The sequence below is a fragment of the Mercenaria mercenaria genome, chromosome 9 (assembly GCF_021730395.1).
Source record: "Mercenaria mercenaria strain notata chromosome 9, MADL_Memer_1, whole genome shotgun sequence".
NCBI classification, from domain to species: Eukaryota; Metazoa; Mollusca; class Bivalvia; order Venerida; family Veneridae; genus Mercenaria; species Mercenaria mercenaria.
The window spans coordinates 76830205-76855114 of NC_069369.1; the positions used below are offsets into that span (position 1 = coordinate 76830205).

At 36.1% G+C, this 24910-nt stretch overlaps 1 protein-coding gene across 5 annotated transcripts in view; it reads left to right on the forward strand.

Annotated features, from left to right (window-relative positions):
* Positions 1-24910, forward strand: part of LOC123547522 (daf-12-interacting protein 1-like) — a 115846-nt gene that overhangs the window by 67280 nt on the left and 23656 nt on the right. For 4 of the 5 annotated variants that reach the window (XM_053551773.1, XM_053551774.1, XM_053551777.1 and 1 more), the window contains 3 exons: positions 45-145; positions 16156-16336; positions 22402-24517. In XM_053551773.1, the coding sequence (XP_053407748.1) occupies positions 45-145; positions 16156-16336; positions 22402-24517 (2398 nt within the window). Of the gene's footprint in view, positions 1-44; positions 146-16155; positions 16337-21859; positions 21936-22401; positions 24518-24910 lie in introns of those variants that run through there. The other variant, XM_053551776.1, reaches the window with a different exon arrangement.

Sequence of the window (24910 nt, forward strand, 5' to 3'; positions counted from 1 at the left end):
GGTCTCATAATATTCTAATGATCTGTTCTTTTTTTTCTTTTCAGTTGTTGATTCAATTCTCCGTGGTGTGGAGATTGGTGGAATAGCTCCGAGACGACGCCCCCGTGCGGTCAAACAGGAGAAGGAACAACAAAATTCCTCAACTGTAAGTAACAATTTACAGTGACCTTGACCTTTGTAGTAATGTGTTTTGATTGATGGTAAGTTTGGGGACCAATCTAGGCATGCTGCCTTGTGATCGATTAGTTTTGAGATAGTGTTCAAGAACAACCAGTCACATGCTGAAGTTCTTAGACTGGTCTCCAAATTCAATGTAGGGCCTTGGTTTACAAATAATTGTCTAGTCACAGTATTGTAGATGGTGTAGGAAACAACGTAAAGTCCTGGTCTTTTAGTTGTTTATGTACAGATACCAGCAATGAGACAGAAGTTTTTAGTTGAAGTAAGTAATTTATGTGTTACCTGGCAACAGAACATGCAAGTTCATGTTTCATGGAGTTTTTTTTAACTCCAGGTTGTACAGAGACATGCTTTAGAACAAAATTATTGCGACCCCCCACCCTCCACACACAAAAAAAGTCTTTACTAAGGGTATTAGGTATATTTACTTTGTTTAGGCTTTATCAGGCCTTTCCACCTGTAAGTAAATAAGAATGTCAGATAATGATACTCTTGAAATGCAATGGGGCAAAGTACATTTTAGATAAAAACAAATAGCCTACATTTCGTTCAAATGTAAACAAGTACTACAAAGAGCTTTTCTGTTCAACAAAAATATGGTTTCGAATTCCCTGGATTGAAATGTGTTCTCTTCTTATCAGTAGTTTATGGCATGTTGTTCCCTCACCTATGTTATACATTTCTGAAAAGGCTATTATGATTATATAACTGATTGAAAAAGGTCAACAAGGAGAAGGTTTTATGGTATAAGGATCCAAAGCCTGTCTGGACAGCTTGGTATAATGACTACAGGGATACCAATCTGCAGGTTGCAGGTTCGATCCTTGGGTATGGCGGACATTTTTCTGTGACAATTTCAGGACATTGTAATGTCTGTCCTCTCTCAGGCTGATTCATTAGGGTAAGGTTTACATCTAATAATTGTACTTAGTAGAAATGGTCTTCATTAGTCAAGGAATTGTCTGTGGACCTGACATTCTGGCAATGTTAATTAGGTACCAGTAGAGAGCAACTGAAATTGGATAGGAGTGAGATTGATTTTTCCTCAGCTGTTGCTAGCATTGTGCTGTCAAATCATCGAGGGTTACAGTAAAACATTGATTAGTGGTGCAATCCTTTTAGTGCAGTCCTGGTACTTACATGATGATATAACTTTAATAGTGGTCTGTGTAATTGATCAATATTATCCCAGGTTTTATTACTCTTTGTTTATTGATCATAATTTATATAGAAAAAGTTCTGTTTGAAATAGCAGATATGGAAAGAATATGGATTAATGTAGAAATGAGGTTAAATATGAACCTGTAACAGGTGTTGTTTTGAAATCAGGGGCGAAGAGTTTACTGAAAGTTTGAATGATAAAGGTACAGATCATGTGCTGGAAAAATTTTTCCAGTGATAAAAAGTAAATATACACTTTTATACAATATATAATATCCACAAAGGATTCAGAAGGTTGCAATGGTTACTAAGAAGGGTGATCTTTTATAATGACAGCAGTGTTTCTTTTTTATTTTACACAAGCACCATGTTCAACAGGAAGGAAAATCTTCTTTTCATTTATTATTATATCACAATCTATACCATTAGTAGACATGAGCATTTCGGATAATTCAAAATCCGACAATTTTAAGTTAGTAGGGCATTTTTGTATGCACTCAGGCATATAGTGATTGCACTGTCCGTTCATCTGTTTGTTCATCCGTCTGAACGAACCAGAGTGCTTACAGCATACATTAATGACTTGATTTAGTTCATACTCACACTTAAGACCTACAAACTGACCTATATATAAACAACCTTGACCCTCATATGACCTTCAGACTCAAAACCTTAATATACAACATTTTAGTCCTACAGCCCACATAAATGACCCAATTTATATCATACTCGCATTCAACAAATCTTGTGGCGAGACCTACAAACTGAGCTATATATAGATGACCTTGACCTGCATATGATTTTCTCCTCCGAACTTAAAACCCCCCAAAAAAATATCTTTGGTAATACACCTGAGGGCATGATTTTGTGTTTTGAAAACACAGTTCCTTGTTTATTTGAAATTTCCACATGAACTCTTATAATTTACATTTTATTAGGCTATGAAAAGAAATAACTAGTTACTGGACAGCCCTAGTAGCAAACGTACTTCATATATATATAGTTCTAGATTTTATATGCTAGTGTTACATAGGTATGTAAGATATAATGTATGTAGATAACGATATTTGAACTTGTATATGTCATTGTTTGTTTAAACTTTAATCAAGGTAACAGTGTGAAATACAAATTTCACTATATCTCTTGATGTAATAGTGACAGTAATATACAACATTTATTTCAAGTTGGTTTAAGTTAAACAAAGTTAACTGTATGATGCTTAAGTTATAAGTGACTGACAAGGAAATGGACTACCCTTACCACATTGGCTTCAAAACTTTACTTAATTGGCATGTAGAATTCTTTCATTTGAGGAAGCTCAGTTAAGGTGGCTTATGGAAGGTTGATAGTTTTACCCAGTTGCTTGCCATTTTCTGAAATAATATCCCCAGGGCTTATGAAGGTTTCTTTCAGTGTTAGATCTGAAACCTTTGTTGTAGAAATAAATGTGTCCTTAGCGGTTAGTGTTCTTATTGAGAGCAGAGTCAGCAGATAAAGTCAAGAGCCCTCATTCACTTTAAGTGGAATATGGTAGGGGTACTTTCAGGAACTTTTAAGCTAACGAATCAGTTGCCAGTCATTTGTATGTTCAGTCAGTTACAGTGTAGTCTAGACACGTAATAATCTACGAGAGATTTTCAAGTTTTTTACTCTCTTGTATTGGTTGTAGATAATTTAATGACCTAATAAAATTAACTTTTGCAGGGTAATTACTAATTCATTAGAAGGTCGGTAAGTGAGTAGTTCTAGTTCGAGTTCTAACTCCTTATCATCTGCTTAACACTTAGCCTGCTGGCGGCAAGTAATTCTGCCTTTGCGACTAAGCACACACTAGCCATATGCACCATCAAAGATGGAGGAGCAGGAGTTTTCATTCTATACCCATCTGACAAGAGAGAAACACCTCATGCAGCCGCAGGAAAACACTGCAACAATTACAAGGCAGAGACTGAAGCACTCATGAAGGCCGTCTCAATGATTGAAGACTCGGCAGAAGATAGCTCCTCAGTCGTCTTTCTCACAGATGCACTGTCTGTCATGGAAGCTCTGATCAACAATAAAGCTCCGCAGCTAGCCATGAGAATGCAGAGCCTGAGTATCACCTGCAAAGTAGCACTTCAGTGGATTCCATCCCATTTTGGACATGCAGGCAATGAAGAGGCAGACCTGAGCTGGCTAAACTAGGAGCTCAGTCAAAACAACCAACAACACCTGTGAGCTACAAGGAGAAAGTCACCATCGTCAAGGCACTAGCGAGACCAAGGATAGAGGAAGATGCTCTTCATCTCCTTGATTGGTCAGAACAAGTGATGCTGGTTAGGCTTCGCTCAGGGCACAACAAGCTCAATGCTCACATGTACAAGAAATACAGACTGGCATCATCACTAACCTGTCCATGTGGTGAGAAAGATCAGACTACAGAGCATATACTCCAGAAATGTAAAAGGCATGACCAGGAGAGAGCTGCGACTTGGCCGATAGATACCTCATTCTAATATGCTTTTATCTGTTAAAATGAATGATGTCATGTTAACGTGCGGTGACGTCAGTGTTTTTGTTGCGACCAAGAAAGAGTGCTACTGTATTTTATCTACTGTTTTACATTAAGAGCATATTAGAATCAAAATAATTCATAGCAGAACCGTGTTTTAACACTATTTATACACTCTGGCAGTAATGCGTCGTACAAATAATTTCACTCGGGCTGCGCCCTTGTGAAATTATTGAGCGCATCGTATAACCGCCCATCATGCATAAATAGTGTTGAAACACTCTTTTGCTATAAATTATTTCTTAAATCTGCCAGAAACTGTATGGAGGTATTGAGGATCTGTGGTAAACCACAAGTTTCATTGAGGCTACTGGTCTGACTGTGTAGGGCGAATGAAGAAGAAGAATGGTCTGCAATGTTCGCTATTCAGTCAGTAAATTTTGATTGAACACTCCTTCGAATAAGTAGTGCTGCCCAAATTGAAAGATGGACCAGTCCATTTTAGAAATTTAGCAGGCTAAAGGTTGATAAAGACCACTTTTCAGCTGTTTACAGATGGGTTTGACTGTATATTAAAAATGTAAGATAATTATTATTCATGGCCATATAGAGACGATATTTTATCTGAAAGGCCACTGACCTTGATTCAATATAAAGGAGACCAAGTACAGAATGTTATGAGGGCTTGAAGATGTCATTAATGAGTTATCTTTGATAAATGTTTGATTCCCTAAACAACTAGAGAGATTGAAGAGATAGGCGATCGAGTGCAAAGTCAGAAGATCTCTGTCAACAGTAGAACACAAACAAGCCCATTAAAGCCCATAGATAAATTGAGTTGTTGGTCTATAGTTTATGTAAAGTTATTGTGAATTATAGAGTTATTATAGAGTTATTATAGACCAGAAACCGAGAAAAAAATGTACAATAATGAAATTGTGTCTCCATGACAAATCTAGACGTGATGGGAGTTAATGATTAGAAAGCATTATTGGGCCTTGGTGTAACTTAGGGAATAGAAGTAGAAGAATGTAAGTCGGGTCAGCCTCAACATTTTTAACATTGCATGTAGTGCAGGACTTCAGTCAGGTTGTCACAGGTTAGTCCTAGGGAAGTGTGTGTTCCTGCAGGCAGTGCGTTCGTGTTCCATTTGTGATTGAAAAGTTGTCAAATTGCTTGTTATTGGTACTGAATCCAGGAACACTGCTTAAGTATAGAAGTTTTCTACCTGAAAAACTGGAAGTGGTACACAAAGGTAAAATATTCGTTAAAGTAAACTATGAAACTTTTATAACTTGTTATAATAATAATGATAATAAACACTTGTTTCAGTAATTGTTTTTGCAAATACAGTTAGAAAATTGGCAAAAGAAACCCTTGACAAAATGTTCTGCTTTTACAAGTGTTTCTCAATTAACTGCAAACAAACAAACAGTTTGTTTGACAGTAACTGGTGGCGCTTTAAATAGATTGATAACAGAATAAATTGCTTGGTCAGTGACCTAGCATATAAAGTGCATAAAACATCAATAATAGGCTATTTAAAAAAAAAAAATTTGTTGTCCCGTCAGTTGTAAAAAAAAGCACAAGACTACTAGTCAAGAGCTTATGAGTTGGATCCTTGTGCGGAACACTAGTATTAAGTTTATTAGTTAGATTGGTGTGACAATGATACAATTAGGACCCTGACAATGATAATGGTATAAAGCTTATGAGTTAAGTCCCTTGATGTGACCATGGTGTTAAGCTTATGAGTTAGGTCCCTGGACGAGACGATGATACAAAGCTTAAAAATGAGGTCCCTGGACGTGACGATGATAATGCTTATGAGTTAGGTCCCTGGACGTAACTATTATGTAAAGCTTATGAGTTAGGTCCCTGGACGAGACGATGATACAAAGCTTAAAAATGAGGGCCCTGGACGTGACGATGATAAAGCTTTTGAGTTAGGTCCCTGGACGTAACTATTATGTAAAGCTTATGAGTTAGGTCACTGGACGAGATGATGATACAAAGCTTAAAAATGAGGTCCCTGGACGTAACTATGAGTAAAGCTTATGAGTTAGGTCCCTGGACCTAATGATGATACAAAGCTTAAAAATGAGGTCTTGTCCTGGACGAGACGATGATACAGAGCTTAAAAATGAGGTTCCTGGACGAGACGATGATACAAAACTTAAAAATGAGGTCCCTGGACGTGACGATGTATAAAGCTTATGAGTTAGGTTCCTGGACGTAACTATGATGTTAAGCTCATGAGTTAGGTCCCTGGACGAGACAATGATACAAAGCTTAAAAATGAGGTCCCTGGACGTGACGATGATATAAAGCTTATGAATTTGGTCCCTGGACGTAACTATGATGTAAAGCTTATGAGTTAGGTCCCTGGATGTGACAATGGTATAAAGCTTATGAGTTAGGTCCCAGGACGTAACTATGATGTAAAGCTCATGAGTTAGGTCCCTGGATGTGACGATGATACAAAGCTTAAAAATGAGGTCACTGGACGTGACAATGGTATAAAGCTTATGAGTTGATTTCCTGGGCAAGATGGTGATATAACAGCTTTTGAGTAGGGTCCCTGCTTGAAATAATGATATAAAGCTTCCCTGGACAAGGTGATGATAAAACGCTTATGAGTTGGATTCCTGAGAGAGGAGCTGATATAAAGCTTATTAGTTAGATCCACGAGCAAGACAATGACATAATGAAGAGCTTATGAGTTGATTTCCTGTGTGAGAGGATAACATAAAGCTTGAATTGGATCTGTTTTGGAGGTGATGGTGTGAGAGCGTAATTATGAGTTGGATCCCATGAATGTGACGATGATATAAGACCTGGATGAGGTGATGATATAAGAACTTGAGAATTTAAGGCACAAGGGTAGAACCACTGACCTTCCATAAGCCAGCTGGATGACTTCTTCACTTGAAGAATTCTGTGCCCAAAGCAAGGATTTGAACTCACATCAGTAAAGGGCAAGTGATTAAAGTCCGCAACCTTAACCACTCGACCACAGAGGGTTGCATTCACAGTAGTTTGATAGAAAAAACTGGAGATTTTGGTGAAAACTTTTACAACAGATTATCATTAGATGGCAAAAATGCCTATTGTAAATGCTTAATAGAATTTGAGGGGACCATGAAATAAGGTTCATTGTAATCATTTAAAATTATGCTTACTTTAGTAATTATACCGGAATAAAATTTCCTATTCATAACTTAAGCTATTGTTAATCCAGTATAGAAAAACTTTTGAAACACATTGACCTTTCAAAGGAAATGAATTACAAGGTTGTTTTTTTATTTTCTAGCCTGATTGTACTTTAGCCTTGTTTGCTTTTCAGGGTTGGAAGCTCATGTTAATGTTTGAAATACTATTTTTGTATAACATATTAAGTGTCTCTTTCAAAGAAAGTGCCCTTAGAACACTTAAACACGGAGATTATTGTTAGTATGCATTGTATGGTAACATAGTAAAGTGTCATTGAAAGCGAATTGAAAAGTTTTTGTAATTAGCGTCTACCCTTATCCTACCTCTTTGAACGAATCAATTTGTAAGAAGACAAAATAAAAAGCCTTGGCAGTTTTCCCATCGAAATTTCTTTTTTTATGCAATAATGTGCTCTACAGAGAATTGCTTATATTTGTTAACAGTTTGAAAGATTTACGGCTCCGATAGGGGTGCTACTCTATAATTATGAAACTTGTGTGTACAATAACCTTTTAAGAAAATCAGGTCAAATTAAATTGCTGTTTCCAGTCATTTATTTTCAGTCGGTTTTGGTTAGTCAGGATAAGATTATGTTAGAGGAAGCCATTTTGTTCCCCACCTCTAGTTCATGTTTGGAAGTTGTCAGTTATTGTGGAGACCAAAGTAGTATTGATACAGAATCTAGGTACTCTAGTTATCCATAGTCACTAAATCCCAGGCTTAACTGATCTTCCCAGACTATGCACCTGTACCTGACTTAATTTATAACTCATGACTAACTTTATAGCTGGGCTCAGATCCCATCAAGAAAGTGTTATGGTAAACCCAAGTCCGATGTTTACTGTTTATCCTGAAAATATATACCGGTATTGTTTATATGTAATGGATTTTTCTTTTAAGTGCACTGTTTGGCATTTATTTATGTAAAATTAAAAGCAAAAATGTCATAAAATTGCCAGTTCACTTCTTAGAGTGACTTAACCTTTAGCCTGCAAAATTTCTAAAATGGACTGGTCCATCAATCTATTTGGGCAATACCATTTATTTTTTGAAGGGGTGTTCAATGAAAATTGTCTGACTGAATAGCGAAAGTGCAGACGATGATCTGCCTGCATGGACGTGTAGACTGACCTTGGTCTGCACTGGTCGCAAAGGCAGAATTATTGTGCCACCAGTAGGTTAAAGACCTGTTGTAATACAGAAATACTTGTAAGTATGGCATCAAACAAAATTAAATTCTTCTTACAAGAACATTTTGTGCCATTGACTTCCTACCCCTCATGAAAGAATAGTAACAGTCATACAAATCTTCAGGTCATTTTATTTTCAAGACCAGAAATGTCTTTGATTTCAGTTTTGATTGCATCGGAAATAAATATGATATTGTCTGCCTGCACAACTAAAATAAGAAATATTAAAATAAAGAAATGATGTGGTGCAATTCATTAGTTTTGTCTCTTCTAGTGGGTGACATGCTCTCAGGAATCTCTTAGGACGAAACATATATGTGACAATTACATTAATTTACCAATGATGAGATGGACTGGTTCATGTTGGAACAGCGGGTCATACAATTCTGTAAAACAATTCTCTTGTTGCAGGCCTCTCCATGAATGACATCACAGATATTTGTTTAATTGTGCATTGATTTTCCATTCAATGCTCTAGGGGCAAGGCTTGTCAGTAATGTGCAGCTATATATTAGTAACATTCTGGTCAATTATTCATGGCAGTTGCTTTATCAGAACTCTAGTACAATTTCTGTTTAATGGCTTCTCTATGAATCAATGAATAAGCAATACAAAATGAGGCCAGGGTTTCCAACAAAGTAACATCAATTACCTAGTAAATCATTACTTCAAAGATGTGTATCAGCGTTTCTTTAGCTGAATCAATGAAATGACAAAACATTTTTTCATCTGTTGTTTAACACCAGATTTTCCATTATTTCGCTAAGTTAGGGAAACCAGTTCTATTGATTTTGTGTGTGACATATGAAAATGACATTTTTCTGTTTTGTATAATATTATTGTATATTTAGCAAGGATAATATCATAATTAAATATACTTCAATGAACCAGGTAATTGCTGAAGTGGAGTATGAAATCCTTTCAGAACAACAACACCAACACAATGAAATTGCAGTATCCAGTGTTCTTTTTTAAGGGTTATAGGTCGCATGGATACATAATGGCAACTTCCGAGCGTTAAGGTGGAGATGGATGTTATTACAGGTACGGAGCGGACACCTGTGTTGAACCACTGACCTTCCATTTTGCTTTCTCCCATGAATGATTCCTATATCCAAAGCAGGGCTTTGAACCTACATTGTAAGGTTCGGGGTGAGATCCCCACCCTTAGTAAATCATACGCAAGTGACTTGTATAATTTATAATTATGAAAATATTTTTTTTCCCATTCAGCTGTATATAGATCTATAAGCATCTGTTATCAAATGTTAATTGCATGGCGTCATTGGTTACCATTCCTAAGTTTCTTCCATTAATCAGTGCTGAGAAATTGGATAGTAGACTTCAAGTAACTTTGAATTGTTGTTGCCATCATGTAAGAAAAAGGCCCATGCAGTTACAACAATTAGTGTATTGTGCAAAATAAAAATGGAAAAATCTGACAATACTCATAAAGTGACATAATGGTGGAAGTAAGAAGGTCTTGTAATGTTGAGCTGTAGTTGAAACTGGTCCAAAATCGTGTGTGCTTGTCAATTTTTATCATGTAATCACCAAGTATTCTAACATAATTACTTACATAATTCTTTTCCCATGCTTTTGAGCAATGTATATGCTTAGAAGATAATATTTGTCTGGCACAGCATTAGAAAATGTTTCTTATTGACTTATGTGAAGTTAATAAAGAGAAGGTAAAAGAGGTGCATGTACTTAATGCAGTTTATGACTTATAACCCCCCACCCCACCCCTCTCCATAACATGGATGAAATAGAAAAAAATAGGTTGAAATTATTTGCTAGTGTGGTTTAAAGGGAGAGCACAAGATTGTCGATCAAGTGTTGATGGGTTTGGTTCCCCTATGTTGGTTCTCCGTCACATTGTATGTATGTGCTGAAGTTGTTAAATAATACTTACAGAAAAGAAGTTGGTACTCATTGATACAGACTTCACACATATGGAATACTATAAAACAACCCTATAACGTGTTAGTTCTGCTTACGAGTTTGTAGATGTTACTTCCGCAGTCATTGTCAGTTATAATTGAATTATTGACGATCTCTTACAACTGCATGTTTCATCCTTCATATATAATAGGCGGACTGGTATAAGGAAGTTTAATAACATAACTGATTGGAATGTTGAATATTCAGCCTAGATACAGAAATCTTTCACAACTTTCAAGTTGATTTCAACCTTACTTTTAATATTTGCATAAATTTTTTTTTTACCTGATTTCTTATTGGTTTTCTAGAATGTAAGGCACCTCCCATCCTAGTTAACGTGTTAGATTTTATGCTATGTCACCGTACATGTATTATATTGTGTCAGTAAATTATCCTCTCATATTTCAACTTCTTTTCATTTTTGTGAAGAAAAAATATTTGTTCCAGTGATTAAGCATAACACAAAGATAAAGTATTTGAATACCAAAATAGTAAATGATGTTTAATGTCATGCTATAATTTGAAAACCATTCAAATATAACTAAATACAACTTTACCGCCCACTTTAATAGCAGTAATTTTTTTGTTGGTTATCTTGTGTTATAAAAAGCACAAGGGAAAGGTATAACGTGTTTTGATATGACAGAATTGTCTGTCAGACTGATCGAGAAAAGTTTTGTTTGAAATGTTTGTTTTTAAGGTAGTGGATTCGTTTTAATGTCAACAATTGTTGGAGATTTCCATTTGATTATGTATCCTCTCTATGCAGTCATCATAACGATAAAAAGAGCTCACTGCCTTAAATGCATGTATCATGAATTATGCCCACCCAGTTTGTTTACAGTGGAGAAGAACAGTCTAGCAGTGTTTACGGTGCAAGTATGAACCTTGCCCACCCAGTTTGTTTACAGCAGGGAAGACCAGTCTAGCAATGTTTACGGTGCAAGTATGAGCCATGGCCACCCAGTTTGTTTACAGCGGAGAAGAACAGTCTTGCAATGTTTAAGATGCAATTATGAGCCGTGCCCACCCAGTTTGTTTACAGCGGAGAACAGTCTATCAGTGTTTATGGTGCAAGTATGAGCTGTGCCCACCCAGTTTGTTTTCAGCGGAGAAGAACAGTCTAGCAGTGTTAATGGTGCAAGTATGAGCCGTGCCCACCCAGTTTGTTTCCAGTGGAGAAGAACAGTCTAGCAATGTTTATGGTGCAAATTTGAGTTGTGCCCACCCAGTTTGTTTACAGTGGAGAAGAACAGTCTAGCAATGTTTAAGGTGCAAGTATGAGCTTTGCCCACCCAGTTTGTTTACAATGGGGAAGATCAGTCTAGCAGTGTTTACGGTGCAAGTATGAGCCATGCCCACCCAGTTTGTTTCCAGTGGAGAAGAACAGTCTAACAATGTTTACGGTGCAAGTATGACCCGTGCCCACCCAGTTTGTTTACAATGGGGAAGAACAGTCTAGCAATGTTTAAGGTGCAAGTATGACCCGTGCCCACCCAGTTTGTTTACAATGGGGAAGAACAGTCTAGCAATGTTTAAGGTACAAGTATGACCTGTGCCCACCCAGTTTGTTTACACTTAGGAAGAAAAGTCTAGCAATGTTTACAGTGGAAGTATGAGCCATGCCCACCCAGTTTGTTTCCAGTGGAGAAGAACAGTCTAGCATTGTTTACGGTGCAAGTATGACCCGTGCCCACCCAGTTTGTTTACAGTGGAGAAGAACAGTCTAGCAGTGTTTAAGGTGCAAGTATGAGCCGTGCCCACCCAGTTTGTTTACAGCGGAGAAGAACAGTCTAGCAATGTTTACGGTGCAAGTATGAGCCTTGCCCACCCAGTTTGTTTACAGTGGTGAAGAACAGTCTAGCAATGTTTAAGGTGCAAGTATGAGCTGTGGCCACCCAGTTTGTTTACAGCAGAGAAAAACAGTCTAGCAATGTTTAAGGTACAAATTTGAGTCGTGGATGAGGCAAATTGTCTCCAGAATTATATGTCAATCCTCTCCACAGATTCATACCAATAAGTTGTTTGTGGTAAAAGGTTAGCACTGCCATAGAACTGTGGAAGGCTTGGTGCAGAAATGTAACTGAAGTACTGTTGAAAAATCAGACTTGGTGAAAAATGCGTACATATTGGTATATAACGATTTTCCATTATCTTATGTTTGTTGTCTTCCAGTTAGTCTCCTGGGAAGTCAGAATTATAAGCTTCTGGGCTATAAAGAAACATTTCCATTATTGAATGAACATATATAGGAGAAGTTGTAAAGTTGATCAGTGACATTATGGTAAAACAACAGAAAGTAAATGGGATAAGCTCAGCTTTGTATGTCTGGCCAAAACCACGTCATGCCACTAAGGAGAAATTTTAACATAGTCGGGACATAATCCCCTTACCATCTAAGATTGTCTGTTACTTGGGAAATGATTTTGGCTTATACATACAGAAACATTTTGAAAAACATTAAGTCAAAATGCGGATTTTTGGATACAGTTTACATCAAAATTGCCCAAAGTTGTTTTGAAGTAGCACCACTAGAGGTCACCCTGAACTTTTGAAACTTTGGATGGATGTTTTCAAGTATTTCTCTCTTCTCAATGTAGTCAAGGTATAAGACCATACCATTCCTCTAAGCTTCTGCCAAACTGATTCTGCTGTAATGGGACTGACTTTCTTCCAGTTGATTACTTGAGTAAATGTAAACCTCCTCTCCTCCTCTTACGGGTCTGATTGATCTCTCCCATAAAAATAAGTGTACTAAATTTTACTATTTCATGTGTCAAGGATATGATGCAGGCCTTGTTGAGCATGGAATCTGTGCTGTCATTGCCCTGATAAAACCTGTTGCTTTTCAATGGTTCATGCCAGAGTACTGCTATATATGACCCCCACATAAAAGAAAGAAATGTTTTGAGATGATCCCCAAGTAAGAGTATAATAGCTGTTTTGTTGATGGCTTACTGTCAGTGTTATTGCCAGAGGCGGAATATCTTAAACACTCAAGAGCATAAACCCTATAACTGTTATAACCAGATGTTGTTAAGATAGTACAGTCTTGTCTCGAGAGAATGTTTACAGTGTAAAAATATCCTGGTTCACATGATTAATGTCCCATGTATAGATTACTCTACACTGCTATCTGTACATTGAACAAACAAGCGAGGTCTGCCTATGTCAGATCTAGGTCACTGTATTTACTCATGTACTGGATCAATTCTCCCACAGCCCGCACTTGCACCTACCACGTGCTGCTTGCAGCATATGGAAGTAACTTGTTACAGAGTTGTGTTGGTTTTTTGGACATTTTGTCGTTGATGGATTGATTTAGTAGGCCTTATTTGGATTGTTAACTTCAGTAAGTTTATCTGTTTTTGCTTCAGTGTGTTTTTCCAATAAATCAACAGGTGGTTTTGCTATTTGATTACTTGGCAGGGTAAACTTTAGACTGTATAACATTTCATTTTACATTAAGTTATTGTACATTGCCTTTTTTTAAATTTTTGGTTAAGAATTGGAATAGCTGTATTTTCCTGGGGGCATAAGGCAAGTTGTATTTTTCATTTCAAACTTATTTTCTTTGCATGATTTTGTTACACTACAGTGATGTAAAGTGTATTGGATTTTTTTCTTCTATGTGAAAAATATAGTTGAGAACCTATTAGCAGCTCTCACATATCTCTACTTACGTTATTTGAATTATCGGATTGAGGGAAAGTCAGATGGTATGGAATGTGCGTGAATATAGCGCAGTGTAGATTTCTACCTATTTCTACCAACTAATAGGATGCATTTATCATGTGAAATAAGTTGCCAATGGATTCTTTGTGGCTTTGTTATGGTTTACGGTGATTGCATTTGTAGGTAAGTTTTTCATTACATTGTGGGATTTTTTTTGTACATTGTAGTATTTGGATAAGTAGATTTTTTCTCTGGTGTGTGAAAGGAATGTTTAGGTGATAGAAGTTTTGTACACAGGAGGGTTTGGCAGACAGGCTAGCATGTCTGTTTTATCAATTAGTCTGAATGGCAGGTGGTGGGAGGGAAAAAAAGAAATTTGACTTATCTTTCCACTGACCTTGTCTCTGCTTATTTGGGGTTTTCAAAAGGGAAAACAAAAATAGATAAAATGAGAAAGTCCTGTAAAAAATGTTGAAATGTGAAAGGATCCTGTTTGCATGTTTCATGCATGAAACTTATTAAAAATTAAATCACAGTTTGTCACTTTCTTATCTTTTGGTTTACCATCATTAATTGGGGTCAGGTGCTTGAGGGAAACCAGCAGAATCCAAGTACTTGACTGATTTGTCTGACTTATAATTGGAACATGCGTCAAAAGCAGATTTATGCTGGCCTCTGTCTGAACATGCTTCCTCAAAGTGTGCCAATGTAATTATAGTCATAACAGAAGAATAAATCCACCATGTATCTGAAGGTCATACAATGACAAAAGGTATGAATACAAGTCTTTTGTCCAGGTCAGGCTAATTTGTTACAGTTATTGATTTTTGTATTTATCTTTGGGGATTACAGTGTGGGCAGTAATCTTTGGCAATACATACAAAACCTTCAGATATGTATGTTTGTTCATAGGTTGGCATTGTTTAATTTATGAAATGGGTTTATGATTAGTATGTACTTGAGATTGTAATCAGTTTTAGTTGACCTTTAGTGCACACCGAAAATAGAGCCTTTGTGCGAAGTCAGCCATGTTTTGTTATCAATCTCTTTTCGCTGTACTTGGCCCCCAGCCAGAGAGAAGAAAGAAAAACACATTCCGACATTGTACAGATTGCTGGGGCACTGATGGGGGAGATAGTAATTTATCATGTTGCCGACTTATTAAGTTCAGTGATGTGGTTTTTCAGTTGAATGATTTTCTTGGTTGATTTAATGAATTAAGAGAAATAGTAAGCAGACGTTTTTTGCTGAGGGACATAAATAATAATGATATCAAAGTGGATTTATCATTATTTGACAGATGAAAATACAAATATAGCTATCCAAAGACAATATAGACAATAGTTATTACGGTATGTTTTCCCACCAGTTTGATTTTTGTATGACCTTCCCATTGTTAACTTGATTAGGTGTGCCTATAGATATAGAATTGGATTCCAGCAGAGAAGAGAATGATTCTGTCTGTTTCTGATGTTGTGATCTATTTTAGATCTGCATCTCTTATTACATACCTGTTCAGCAATGCTATCTTTACATTGATTTTCTAGGATGAGCAGATAAAACTCAAGATTTACAAATCAAGATAAACCAGTGACAGATCTGATCAGTGTGTATTCAGTGGAGATATCTATAGATATTTAGAGGGTAGACATAGCTCTGATTAAAGATAAAGTCGGAAATTATTGTTCATATTTTCATGTGCTTAAAATGTAGCATTCATAATAGAAGTATATGTGATTATCCGATTTTGTTGAATGGATAAGGATTATATTTGTCTTGCATTTTAATTAGAGATATAGCGGGGATTGACATCAGGTAAATTTGGGTTCTTTACACATTGCGAGAATATATAGAATAGGCAACTTATGTATTAAATATTGATGTTTTTGTACCATGATCTTGTAGTGACCTAAAGCCTCCTGAAGAAATTTTTTAAGGTTGCTGTTATAGTAGACGGTTGACATTTAAAGAGGTTTATCTTCTTCCCAGCAGTATTTCTTGTCACATCTGGCAAATTTTTACAGGAAACAGACGTATTATTTGTCATAATGTATATAATATGTGAATTAAAAAAAAAAAATAGAAACAACGTCACAAACTAAAACAGAACACGCCCTAAAGTTGACATACTAGAATCTTGAGGAAACATGTTGAAACAAAGGTTATAAAAAGACAAAAAAGAAAACAGATTTGATATTTTGTCAAGGTATGTGTAAATTAACACTTTGTTCTCTGTATTAACTTAACATAGAACTTTTAAAGAAAGAAACTGTAAAGAGTGTATAATATTTGTATTTTCAGACAAGGACAAGTAGCTCATCTGTAACACACACAACTACGTCATCACGGTGTTTATTGCCGCCAAAAAAATCTCGAACTTCACTTCAGTCACCTGCACCGACTTCTACACCTGCCATTACATCTTCGATAACTGCCATTGCATCACCATCATTAGACGTCTCGGCAAGAACGGAAATAAAAGGTACAATAATCATCATCCATGCAGTTTTAGAAATTCTTGTATTCTTTAATACTTCTTACCTAGTTTATGTTCACTATATCACATGTATTGAGAGCTAAAAATTGATAAAGAAAAACCAGTGCAAGCAGCAGAACTTGCTGGAGTTTGAGTTCCCGATCTGCAAGACAAATTGCCAGAGAATGCTGAAAAATTAAAAACATGCAGATTTGATCTGTCAGATGCAGAAATTATGATTAACAATGACTTTGAGAATCTAAGTTCATTTATCAAAATAATGTCGGTTTTTTGGCGGCTTATGTCTGAATAAATATCTTTTGCAATTTTCACGTAATTACTTCTGATTGGGCAAAGCAGCAATTTACAATGCAAATTGGCACCGCGGAATTTCTCTGCATTATAAGTGCTGGCTTATGAAATCCTCCGCGAGGATGAGAGATGTTAAAATTTCTGTCTCAATTAATGGAAATATCTATAAAAAGAAACCTTAGAAAGATGTATGGAGGATGTATCTTGGAGTTGCTATCGATTATTTACAAGCTGTGAATTTTTTCTGGCACAATGTTTTAACATAAAAGCTTCCTCTTAGAAAGTAGGCGTCTGGCAGTGAAAAGCTCATTACTTACAGCCTTATATCATGTGGACAAACATATTAAGCCTTTTTGAAATAAATTCTGAGAAAAAGTATTACAAAAAAAGTATTACAAAAAATCATGTCTAGGTGGTTTCTAATTATGCAGCTGCTATGGAATGTAGAAGCTTTGATTTATAACATTGTAGTTACAAAAGCATTATTGAAAGTAATAACCCTCGGAAACATTTGGCAAGCCCAAATTTCCCTTTAACCTACGAAATTTCTAAAATGTACTGGTCCATCATTCAATTAAGGCAATACCATTTATTATTCGAGGGGTGTTCACGGAAAATTTAGTGACTGGATAGCGAACAGGGCAGACCATGATCAGTGCAGGCTGATCTTAATCTGCACTGGTCTCAAAGGTAGAATAACTTGCCGCCAGCAGACAAAGGGCTAAATTTTTGAATCTCAAATCATCTATAAATTGAACTATTAAAATCTATTTTGTTTGCAAATAAGAGGTAATCAAAAGAAATGGATACCGCGGCAGCTGAAGTTGTGGAGAAGAGGAAAATATATAAAATGCACAGTTTCACTGCACTTAATGTCTTAACAAGTTTGCCCTATAGGATTGGTCATGTCGTAACTTTCTGACTCAGTCAGCAAGCATAAAAGGTCATGGTTAAACGTTTAAATGACACTAAATAGCACAATAGGTCACATGGCGTTGTTTTTCTCTCCGCTATTTATATTTCATAGCCAAAAACAAGATTTGCTGCGTAAGCACAGGAAGTGTTATATTTCATCGTGGCTGTCTCTTTGTTACCATGTGCATTTCCCCCAAGTATTTTTTTTTTTTCTGTACATGACTCATTGCATAATCAAAGCCATTAATCTTGCAGAAAGTCTCCCTCTGTTTACAGTCATTATTCACATGGAGGACATGTTCTTGAATATCTCCTCCAGATATTGAACCAGCATTTCATAAAAAAAAAGAGAAAAAAAATGAAAAAGGATTGAATAGAGTTACCCTATCTGAGAATAAACCAATAACGAATAATGAGGGAGAACTTATGAATGGTAGAACTTTGATCACATTTTATCTTATTAATTAGGCTAGTTTCGATTGATAATTGATTAGCTAATATGGGAAAAATATTTTTTCCTGTTGTATTGATTTTCATTAGGAATAATTAGGAAGAGTGCACCAAGTGAACAAAGTGACAGGGCTGTTAGCAGGTGACATTGATCTGTAGAGGCTAGATAGTGAAGTCAGCAGGGTTATTGATTGACAGTATGGATGGGTTATTTGGTGACTGTAAAACATGCAAATGATGGATGGCTGGGATGTAGGCATTGTATCATTTTTCCTCAGGGGGGATTCTCAAGGTGACCGAGGTTTATATCCTTCAGGCAATAATTTTTCGTATTTAAATCGTTAAATGTATCACTTCATAACACAGTGTGAAATAGCCAGAAGTAATTTTAACAAACTAGGACTTTAGCAGACTTAATCTATTCATAATAGTTATATAATACACAATGATAGCTAGGTAACATGTTATGTTTGTCAAAGTACTATAAAAGTCTGGGAAGAATTTCACTTGTAGGTATGACATACTTGCCTCACAAAAAAGTGTGTCTATTATTGGAAGAGTGATTAGTGTATTATCTTTATCGTGGCCAAATACATCTGATGATCAAGTCCATTTACTGGTAGTAGATGGAGAAGATATTGTAACACATAAGGATATTGTTGCTGTTTTTCTAGTCCTATATTATTATTATCAGTGCTAAAAATATAACTAAAAGAAATGTTTTGTATCTTTGTTTACATTTTATACATTCAGATAATGATGTAATTATTTATCTTGATTTTGTAACTAACATTGAGAACCACCCAGATAATAAGATTACAGAGAGTCTTCCCTTGTGGAGTACAGAGTACAGGTCTAAATACATATATGGTCACTTAGGAGTTAATAAGATTTGCATGAAATTACCTTCTCAGAAGGATTTTTTTTAAAGTATATATAAAGTTACAACAGTTTTACCCAAAGGTGACAAAATTCTGATGAGAATATGTACTGGTAATGTCTGCTCTCCCAGGTTTTCTCTGGCTGCTATTGATTTTCATTGGTACCAAACAGACAGGGAGAGAGATAAAATAGGGGAAAACATACATAAATAGTGAATTATTCAACATACTGGAATTCAAGAGAGTAGAGTATAACAAAAAACAGATTCTGTGACAGCTGACAGTATCTTGAAAGAAATTCTTTGATGATGATGATTATTATTATGATGTTGTCAATATCCTTGGAGAAATAAGGTTGGCTTATCCGCTACTTTCATGTTGAAGTATTAAACTGTTTAAGAATAAACTTCCATCATTGTTTTTGTGGTTACAAATTAATAATTATTAGAGACTTTAAACTTTAACTTTCAAGTACATTTTTCATCGTTTACAAGTACATTTTTCATTGTTTATATTGTTGTTTGATAATTGTTTTCTCTAAGTGTTTCATGATTTGTTTGGCGGTAGTGAAACACTTCACTTTTGCAGCATTTGAAGTGATAATGTAGTATTGTTTGAGAAGGGCATTTCACAATAATTATTGATGATCTTTTATAGGATAAGTGTTATAAACTTTGATGCAAACAATTATCAGTCACTGATAAATATTTGATAAACTTACACGTCAGAAAGATACAATCAGATAAAGTATGTTTTGAGATGACCCCCAAGGAAAAAACCACAAAGTGGTTATGGTATAGTTTCCCCTCGTCAGTTTTATGATCTGTACAGCTGTCACTAGTTCAAGTAAGAGGTTTTTCAATGTGAAGAAAGGCTGCCTTTGTACATTAATCCAGCTTTAGAAATGCATTGGAAAACTTAATTCAGCTTTATTGTGATTCAACATTTATCATTTGTGAAAGAAGGGATTTTAAAGACCATGTTTAAACCTGTAATATTGGGTGTGTTTGATACATATAAGAAGTAAGTAAAACAGTAATATTTAAGTATATTGGTTAACATAAAAAAATTTGAGCGGTAGGTATATATGATATCGTATTCATTGATTTCTGGAATAACTTTTCTTATTTCATTAGCGCTTTGAATACAGTTTTGTTAAACGTTAACTGAAATACATAAGGATTTAGATTATGAATTTGAAAAGACAAAAAATGATCAGGAGAATGCAGTGTAAGGAGGGAAGGATGGATGCCTGCTCAGAGTGTGCCAAAGGAGGATTTGCTTATTCTGTGTAATACCACAAGAAATGTGTTTGTACTTCATCATTGTTGTAATTTAGTTTTGGACTAGACTGTATAAAGAGATCAGGAGGTTAATGATAGGTGAAACACAGTGGGCAGATATGTTTAATATGAGCTGGATTAAGTTACAATTTGTCAAAGGCCTGAAGAAGTAATTACAAAGTAAATATTCGTCTTTCTTCGCATGGCTGACTGCGTTTGATGACTGGGATCCAATTACAAGATGAAATGTAAATATATTCTTTTGAATGATCAATTTCAATGGGGGAATTACATTACCACTTTGACAGTTAAAAAGAGGTAGTACTTTGCCAGTTTTTATTGCACAGGTATTCATGTTTTGTATGCTTTTTCCTAACGATTTAAGTCATGCTTTGTAATTTTGTAATGAATTTTGGATGACGATCGTAGGTGCATGAAATGAATGTAAAGTGCCTTCTTCTTTTTTTTGCCGAAAAAAGTGTGTTACCTTGAAGTGCGCAGTTCTCATAATTACAGTAGCATTACACTACACAATTGCAAAACAAGCGCAATACTTCTTGGATTTAGAAGGGGAGGAGGCAGGGCACTGGTAAAAGGGAGGGGTTTTGAAATTAAGCAGGAAGTTTCATGTTCATGGTTAAAATTTATTGACTGACACAAATAGATCATGTTGATATATCACATTTAGTACTTTTGTTATGAAAGGCGCTTACAAAATTAATGTTGAGTCATAAGTATGTTGTATTTTATTTACAACACTAGAAGAGATGAGAAGGGAAAAAAACTGAAATAGTTAATAGGGTGAATGAACGTTTTGTTACAAATAAAGATTGAAAAATTTCACTCAGTTTTCAACTTTGTTCAATAGCTGCAGAAAAATTGACCGCATTTTCAATGCACACTACATTAATACCAAAGGTATCATAGATACAAACTGCCCCCTTTTTCAATGCACATTATAAATACTGGTATAGACTGCCCCCTTTTTCAATGCAAGCTATAAATACTGAAGGTATCCTAAACAGTCTGCCCCCTTTTTCACACTGCACTAAGTACTGGAAAGTCAATTGGTGAATTTGATGTACACTCATTGGTAAGGTCCCTCTCTTTCATGTCAGATACTTAACAAAGAATGCAAATGACATGTTTGCTGATTGCTAAGTACAAGCCCCATTATTGGTGCACCATAATATTGACTGATTGTGAGAATCACTGGATTGGAGCCAGTAATCTCATAAACAGTAGGCAAGATTCCTGGAAATAACTAAGCCTCTCAGATGCACCTGCCAAACCGATTAGGTCTGCCAGAAAAACATGGCATAGTGACAACTTAAACATTGCTACTGTCTATTTGTTCTACAATTGTTTGCTGTTTACCAACTGCCTCAGATTTTAAAAACAAAAAGTTCATGGCGAAATGAGATTAAAGATTGCTTAAAGATTGTGTTTCATTGTTAAAATATGTAAACAGAAAATGTAAATATACTAACATGATTAAGAAGACAATATTTTGCAGTAGTTATTTGATAACCGGGACACAGTAAACGAAATATGGAATATGAATGGCCTTAATATACTTTTTCCCCCTGATATGCTACATTTTACCACAAAAACAAATGGTTATGTTAATCAAGGAATGCAATATGATTTCAGATGGAATGTTGTTAAAAGACTTTTAGTACAAGTGATTATAGATTGTTTAGATGTACAATCAGCCGGCAGGAGTTATTTTCGGAATTGATGGGAGTGTAAAAGAAATTAATGGTAGGAGAGATTATCTTCAGGCAAGACATGGTTCTTGACATGATATAAGATTGACCTTCTCATGACTTTGTTACCTGGGAACTTACATTGTATCAGTGGTGAATTTGAGTTTGATCCATTACAGTGCTGAACATTGTGTACCTTAGTCATTTTACAGTGCTGTTATGTTTGTTTGTTTTTTTTTGTTGTTGTTTTTTTGTTGTTTTTTTTGCAACAGGACATGATGTAGCCAGCGCTTTCATTTTGGAAGCTCTCTTGGTTCATTTTTGTGCCTTTTGTTTCATTCCAAACGTGAGGATTCGATTTAAAGAAATTGACAGTTATTTATATTGGTAGAGTTTGAAATCAGACTTGCATCCCAACTCTTTTCCTTCTAGAGCTTGAATGATATTTATAGCAGATGTTTGTAGCTTACTCTTAATGTTTCGGGCATGCATACATTATTTTTTGGTATTGTGTCTTTCAGGATTGGATAAAACAAGTGTGAAACAGAAAACGTCAAATTCAAAAGACAGGAAGAGGAGAGTAGAAGCACAAGTTGTGTCTGAAAACTTGACTTCCAAGAGGAAAACAAAACCACAGACTCATAATAAAACTGATCTTGTCAATACTCAGGTTTCTGACTCGGATAGTAATCATCCAGTTAGAGTTTCTCCGCGGAACACTCCGGCGAAGGAACGGATACGGCCTCAGAGAAATCGCGAACGTGACAAGGAAAGTGAAGAGTTAGGGGAGAAAAGTGTTGAAAACAATAAAAAAGATTCTGCAAAGGAAACTAGTGAAGTGAAGTCAGACACTGAAAGTTTACAAAGTAAGCCCAAAACACCAGCCAGATCTCGACAGAAAAAGGATGATAAGGTAGAATTACCTTCTTTACGGAGAACTGATTCGCCTAGAAATCGTACTGAGTCTCCCAGGGGTACAAGCAACTCTCCTCGGAGACGGTCGTTAAGTAGGACACCAGTGGAAACAGAAGCCGAGTCTGTGATCAAGCCAAATTCAGGGAGCTGTAAAAAAGACAAAAAAGCAGAAAAGAGTGATAGAAAGGTTAATAGCAGTGCCAAAACAGATAAAAGTGATTTGAAAAGTGATTTAAATACACCTCAGCCAGTAACTGAAAACCCAAGCTCAACTAAAGCAAAACAAAAGGATAATGTAAATAGTGAGAAAGATAGCAAGAATTTAGTTGAGGAAAAAGTCAAAGAAATTAAAAGTGCTTTGAAAAAGAAGGAAAAAGAATCAGGGAATGCTATATCAGGGGAATTAAAGGAGAGAAAATCCCCACGGAAAGCATGTCAAGAAAAAGAAGTTAAACGTAAGGAGAAAAAGAAAGACAATGAAAATTCTCAGGTAAAAACCACAGACTCCAAAAAGAGTGTAGATGCGGAAAAAGGAAACTGCATCGAAAAGGAAAAGACTTCTTTAAATGAATCAGGGGATAATATGCACTATATAAAAAAGAAACAATCATTACTAGCAGGGGGTGCTTCATCAGGAACACCTCAGAATAGTGGAATTCCAACAAGCATTGACTTTAATCAGTCTGTTACAGACCAGATTGCACGTGCAGGAAAACTGTCTTCCTTTAACGGTGACGAAAAGGCTGGAAGTGTGCCAAGTACATTGTCCTCACCAACTTCTGATCGTGAATGTGAAAATCAGTCATTACCCAGGGATAATAAGCATAGTGTAGGCTCACTTAATAGCAGTTTACAAAATACAAACACTAATTCCAGTTGGTCTCAGGACGAACGTTGTCTGTCGCGGAATAGTGACAGTCGTTGCAGTTCTGGACTTAGTGGAGATGAAGCACATCGTCCTTCTTCTCGAGTTGATGATTTAAAAAGTTCGAAAAGTAGTACTGCTTCAAGTCCATTAATTGTTGACAAAAGTGAACCAGTTCAAATATACAGGGACCCAGAATTAATGAGCAAAAATCCAGTGCGGAGTAATGTACCAAGTATGCATAATCCTCACAAATCATATCCACAGGTTCACAATCCTATTCCCACACAAGCTTCTCGACCTGCTAGTGTAGGCATGACCTCATCTGTACCATTATCAAGTGCAATGGAACGTACATCTCGAACTCCAGTGATACCCTCTGTAGCATATCCATCGCCACTACAGATGGGTCCCTCAATACCAGGGGCATCGCTGTCTAGCTTGCTACCTCCGGGTTTGCATCAGTTAGACCCAGCTACTCTGGCGATACATCAGCAGATTGCAGCTGTACAACAGCAACAACTTGCTGCATTAGCTGCTTCTGAGCAATATCGGAATGCATTATCAATGTCGTATCCTCCGCCACGAGGTAGTATGAACAAATCACAGCTAGAACATTTGTGGCAACAGAAATATCCGTCTGTGCCAGTACCACCACCATGGCTACTAGCTAAACACCAGGATGATCTCGTGCGTGAGGCTCGAATTCTGCACGAGCAGCAAGAACAGCATCTCGTAGAACGTGAACGCCTTGAACGGATAGAGAGAGAAAGAGAAAGGGACTTAAGGGAACAACGTGAAAGAAAAGAGAGGGAAAGACGAGAGCGTGAAAGAATGGAAAAAGAAAGACTTGACAGGTAGGTTTCTTTATTTGCTCATAGTTTTAAACAAAGGTTTTGAGCTGTTCCCATTAAAGTTAAAAGATTGTAATTTCATAGAGGGAAGTAGGCCCTTATGATTTATAGGTTTCAAAAGCACCCTGATGCAGTTATTGTTTTTATGTAAATTAGATACCTGATAATAAAGATAAATTATTCATTAGCTCTAAGGTACATTTGTTTCAATATGATCAGTGTAAATCACACAACTGCACTCAACCCAGGTCACTTTACAGTTATGATGGTGTATTTTGCCATTTTGATTGAAGTAGTTCTGAAAGAGAAAGAGAAAAACAGAAAAATTAATCTATTTCGCATCAAGCTTTAAACTGTCCCATTTTTGGTTGTCTCTCCTGAATTTATAATGAAGAG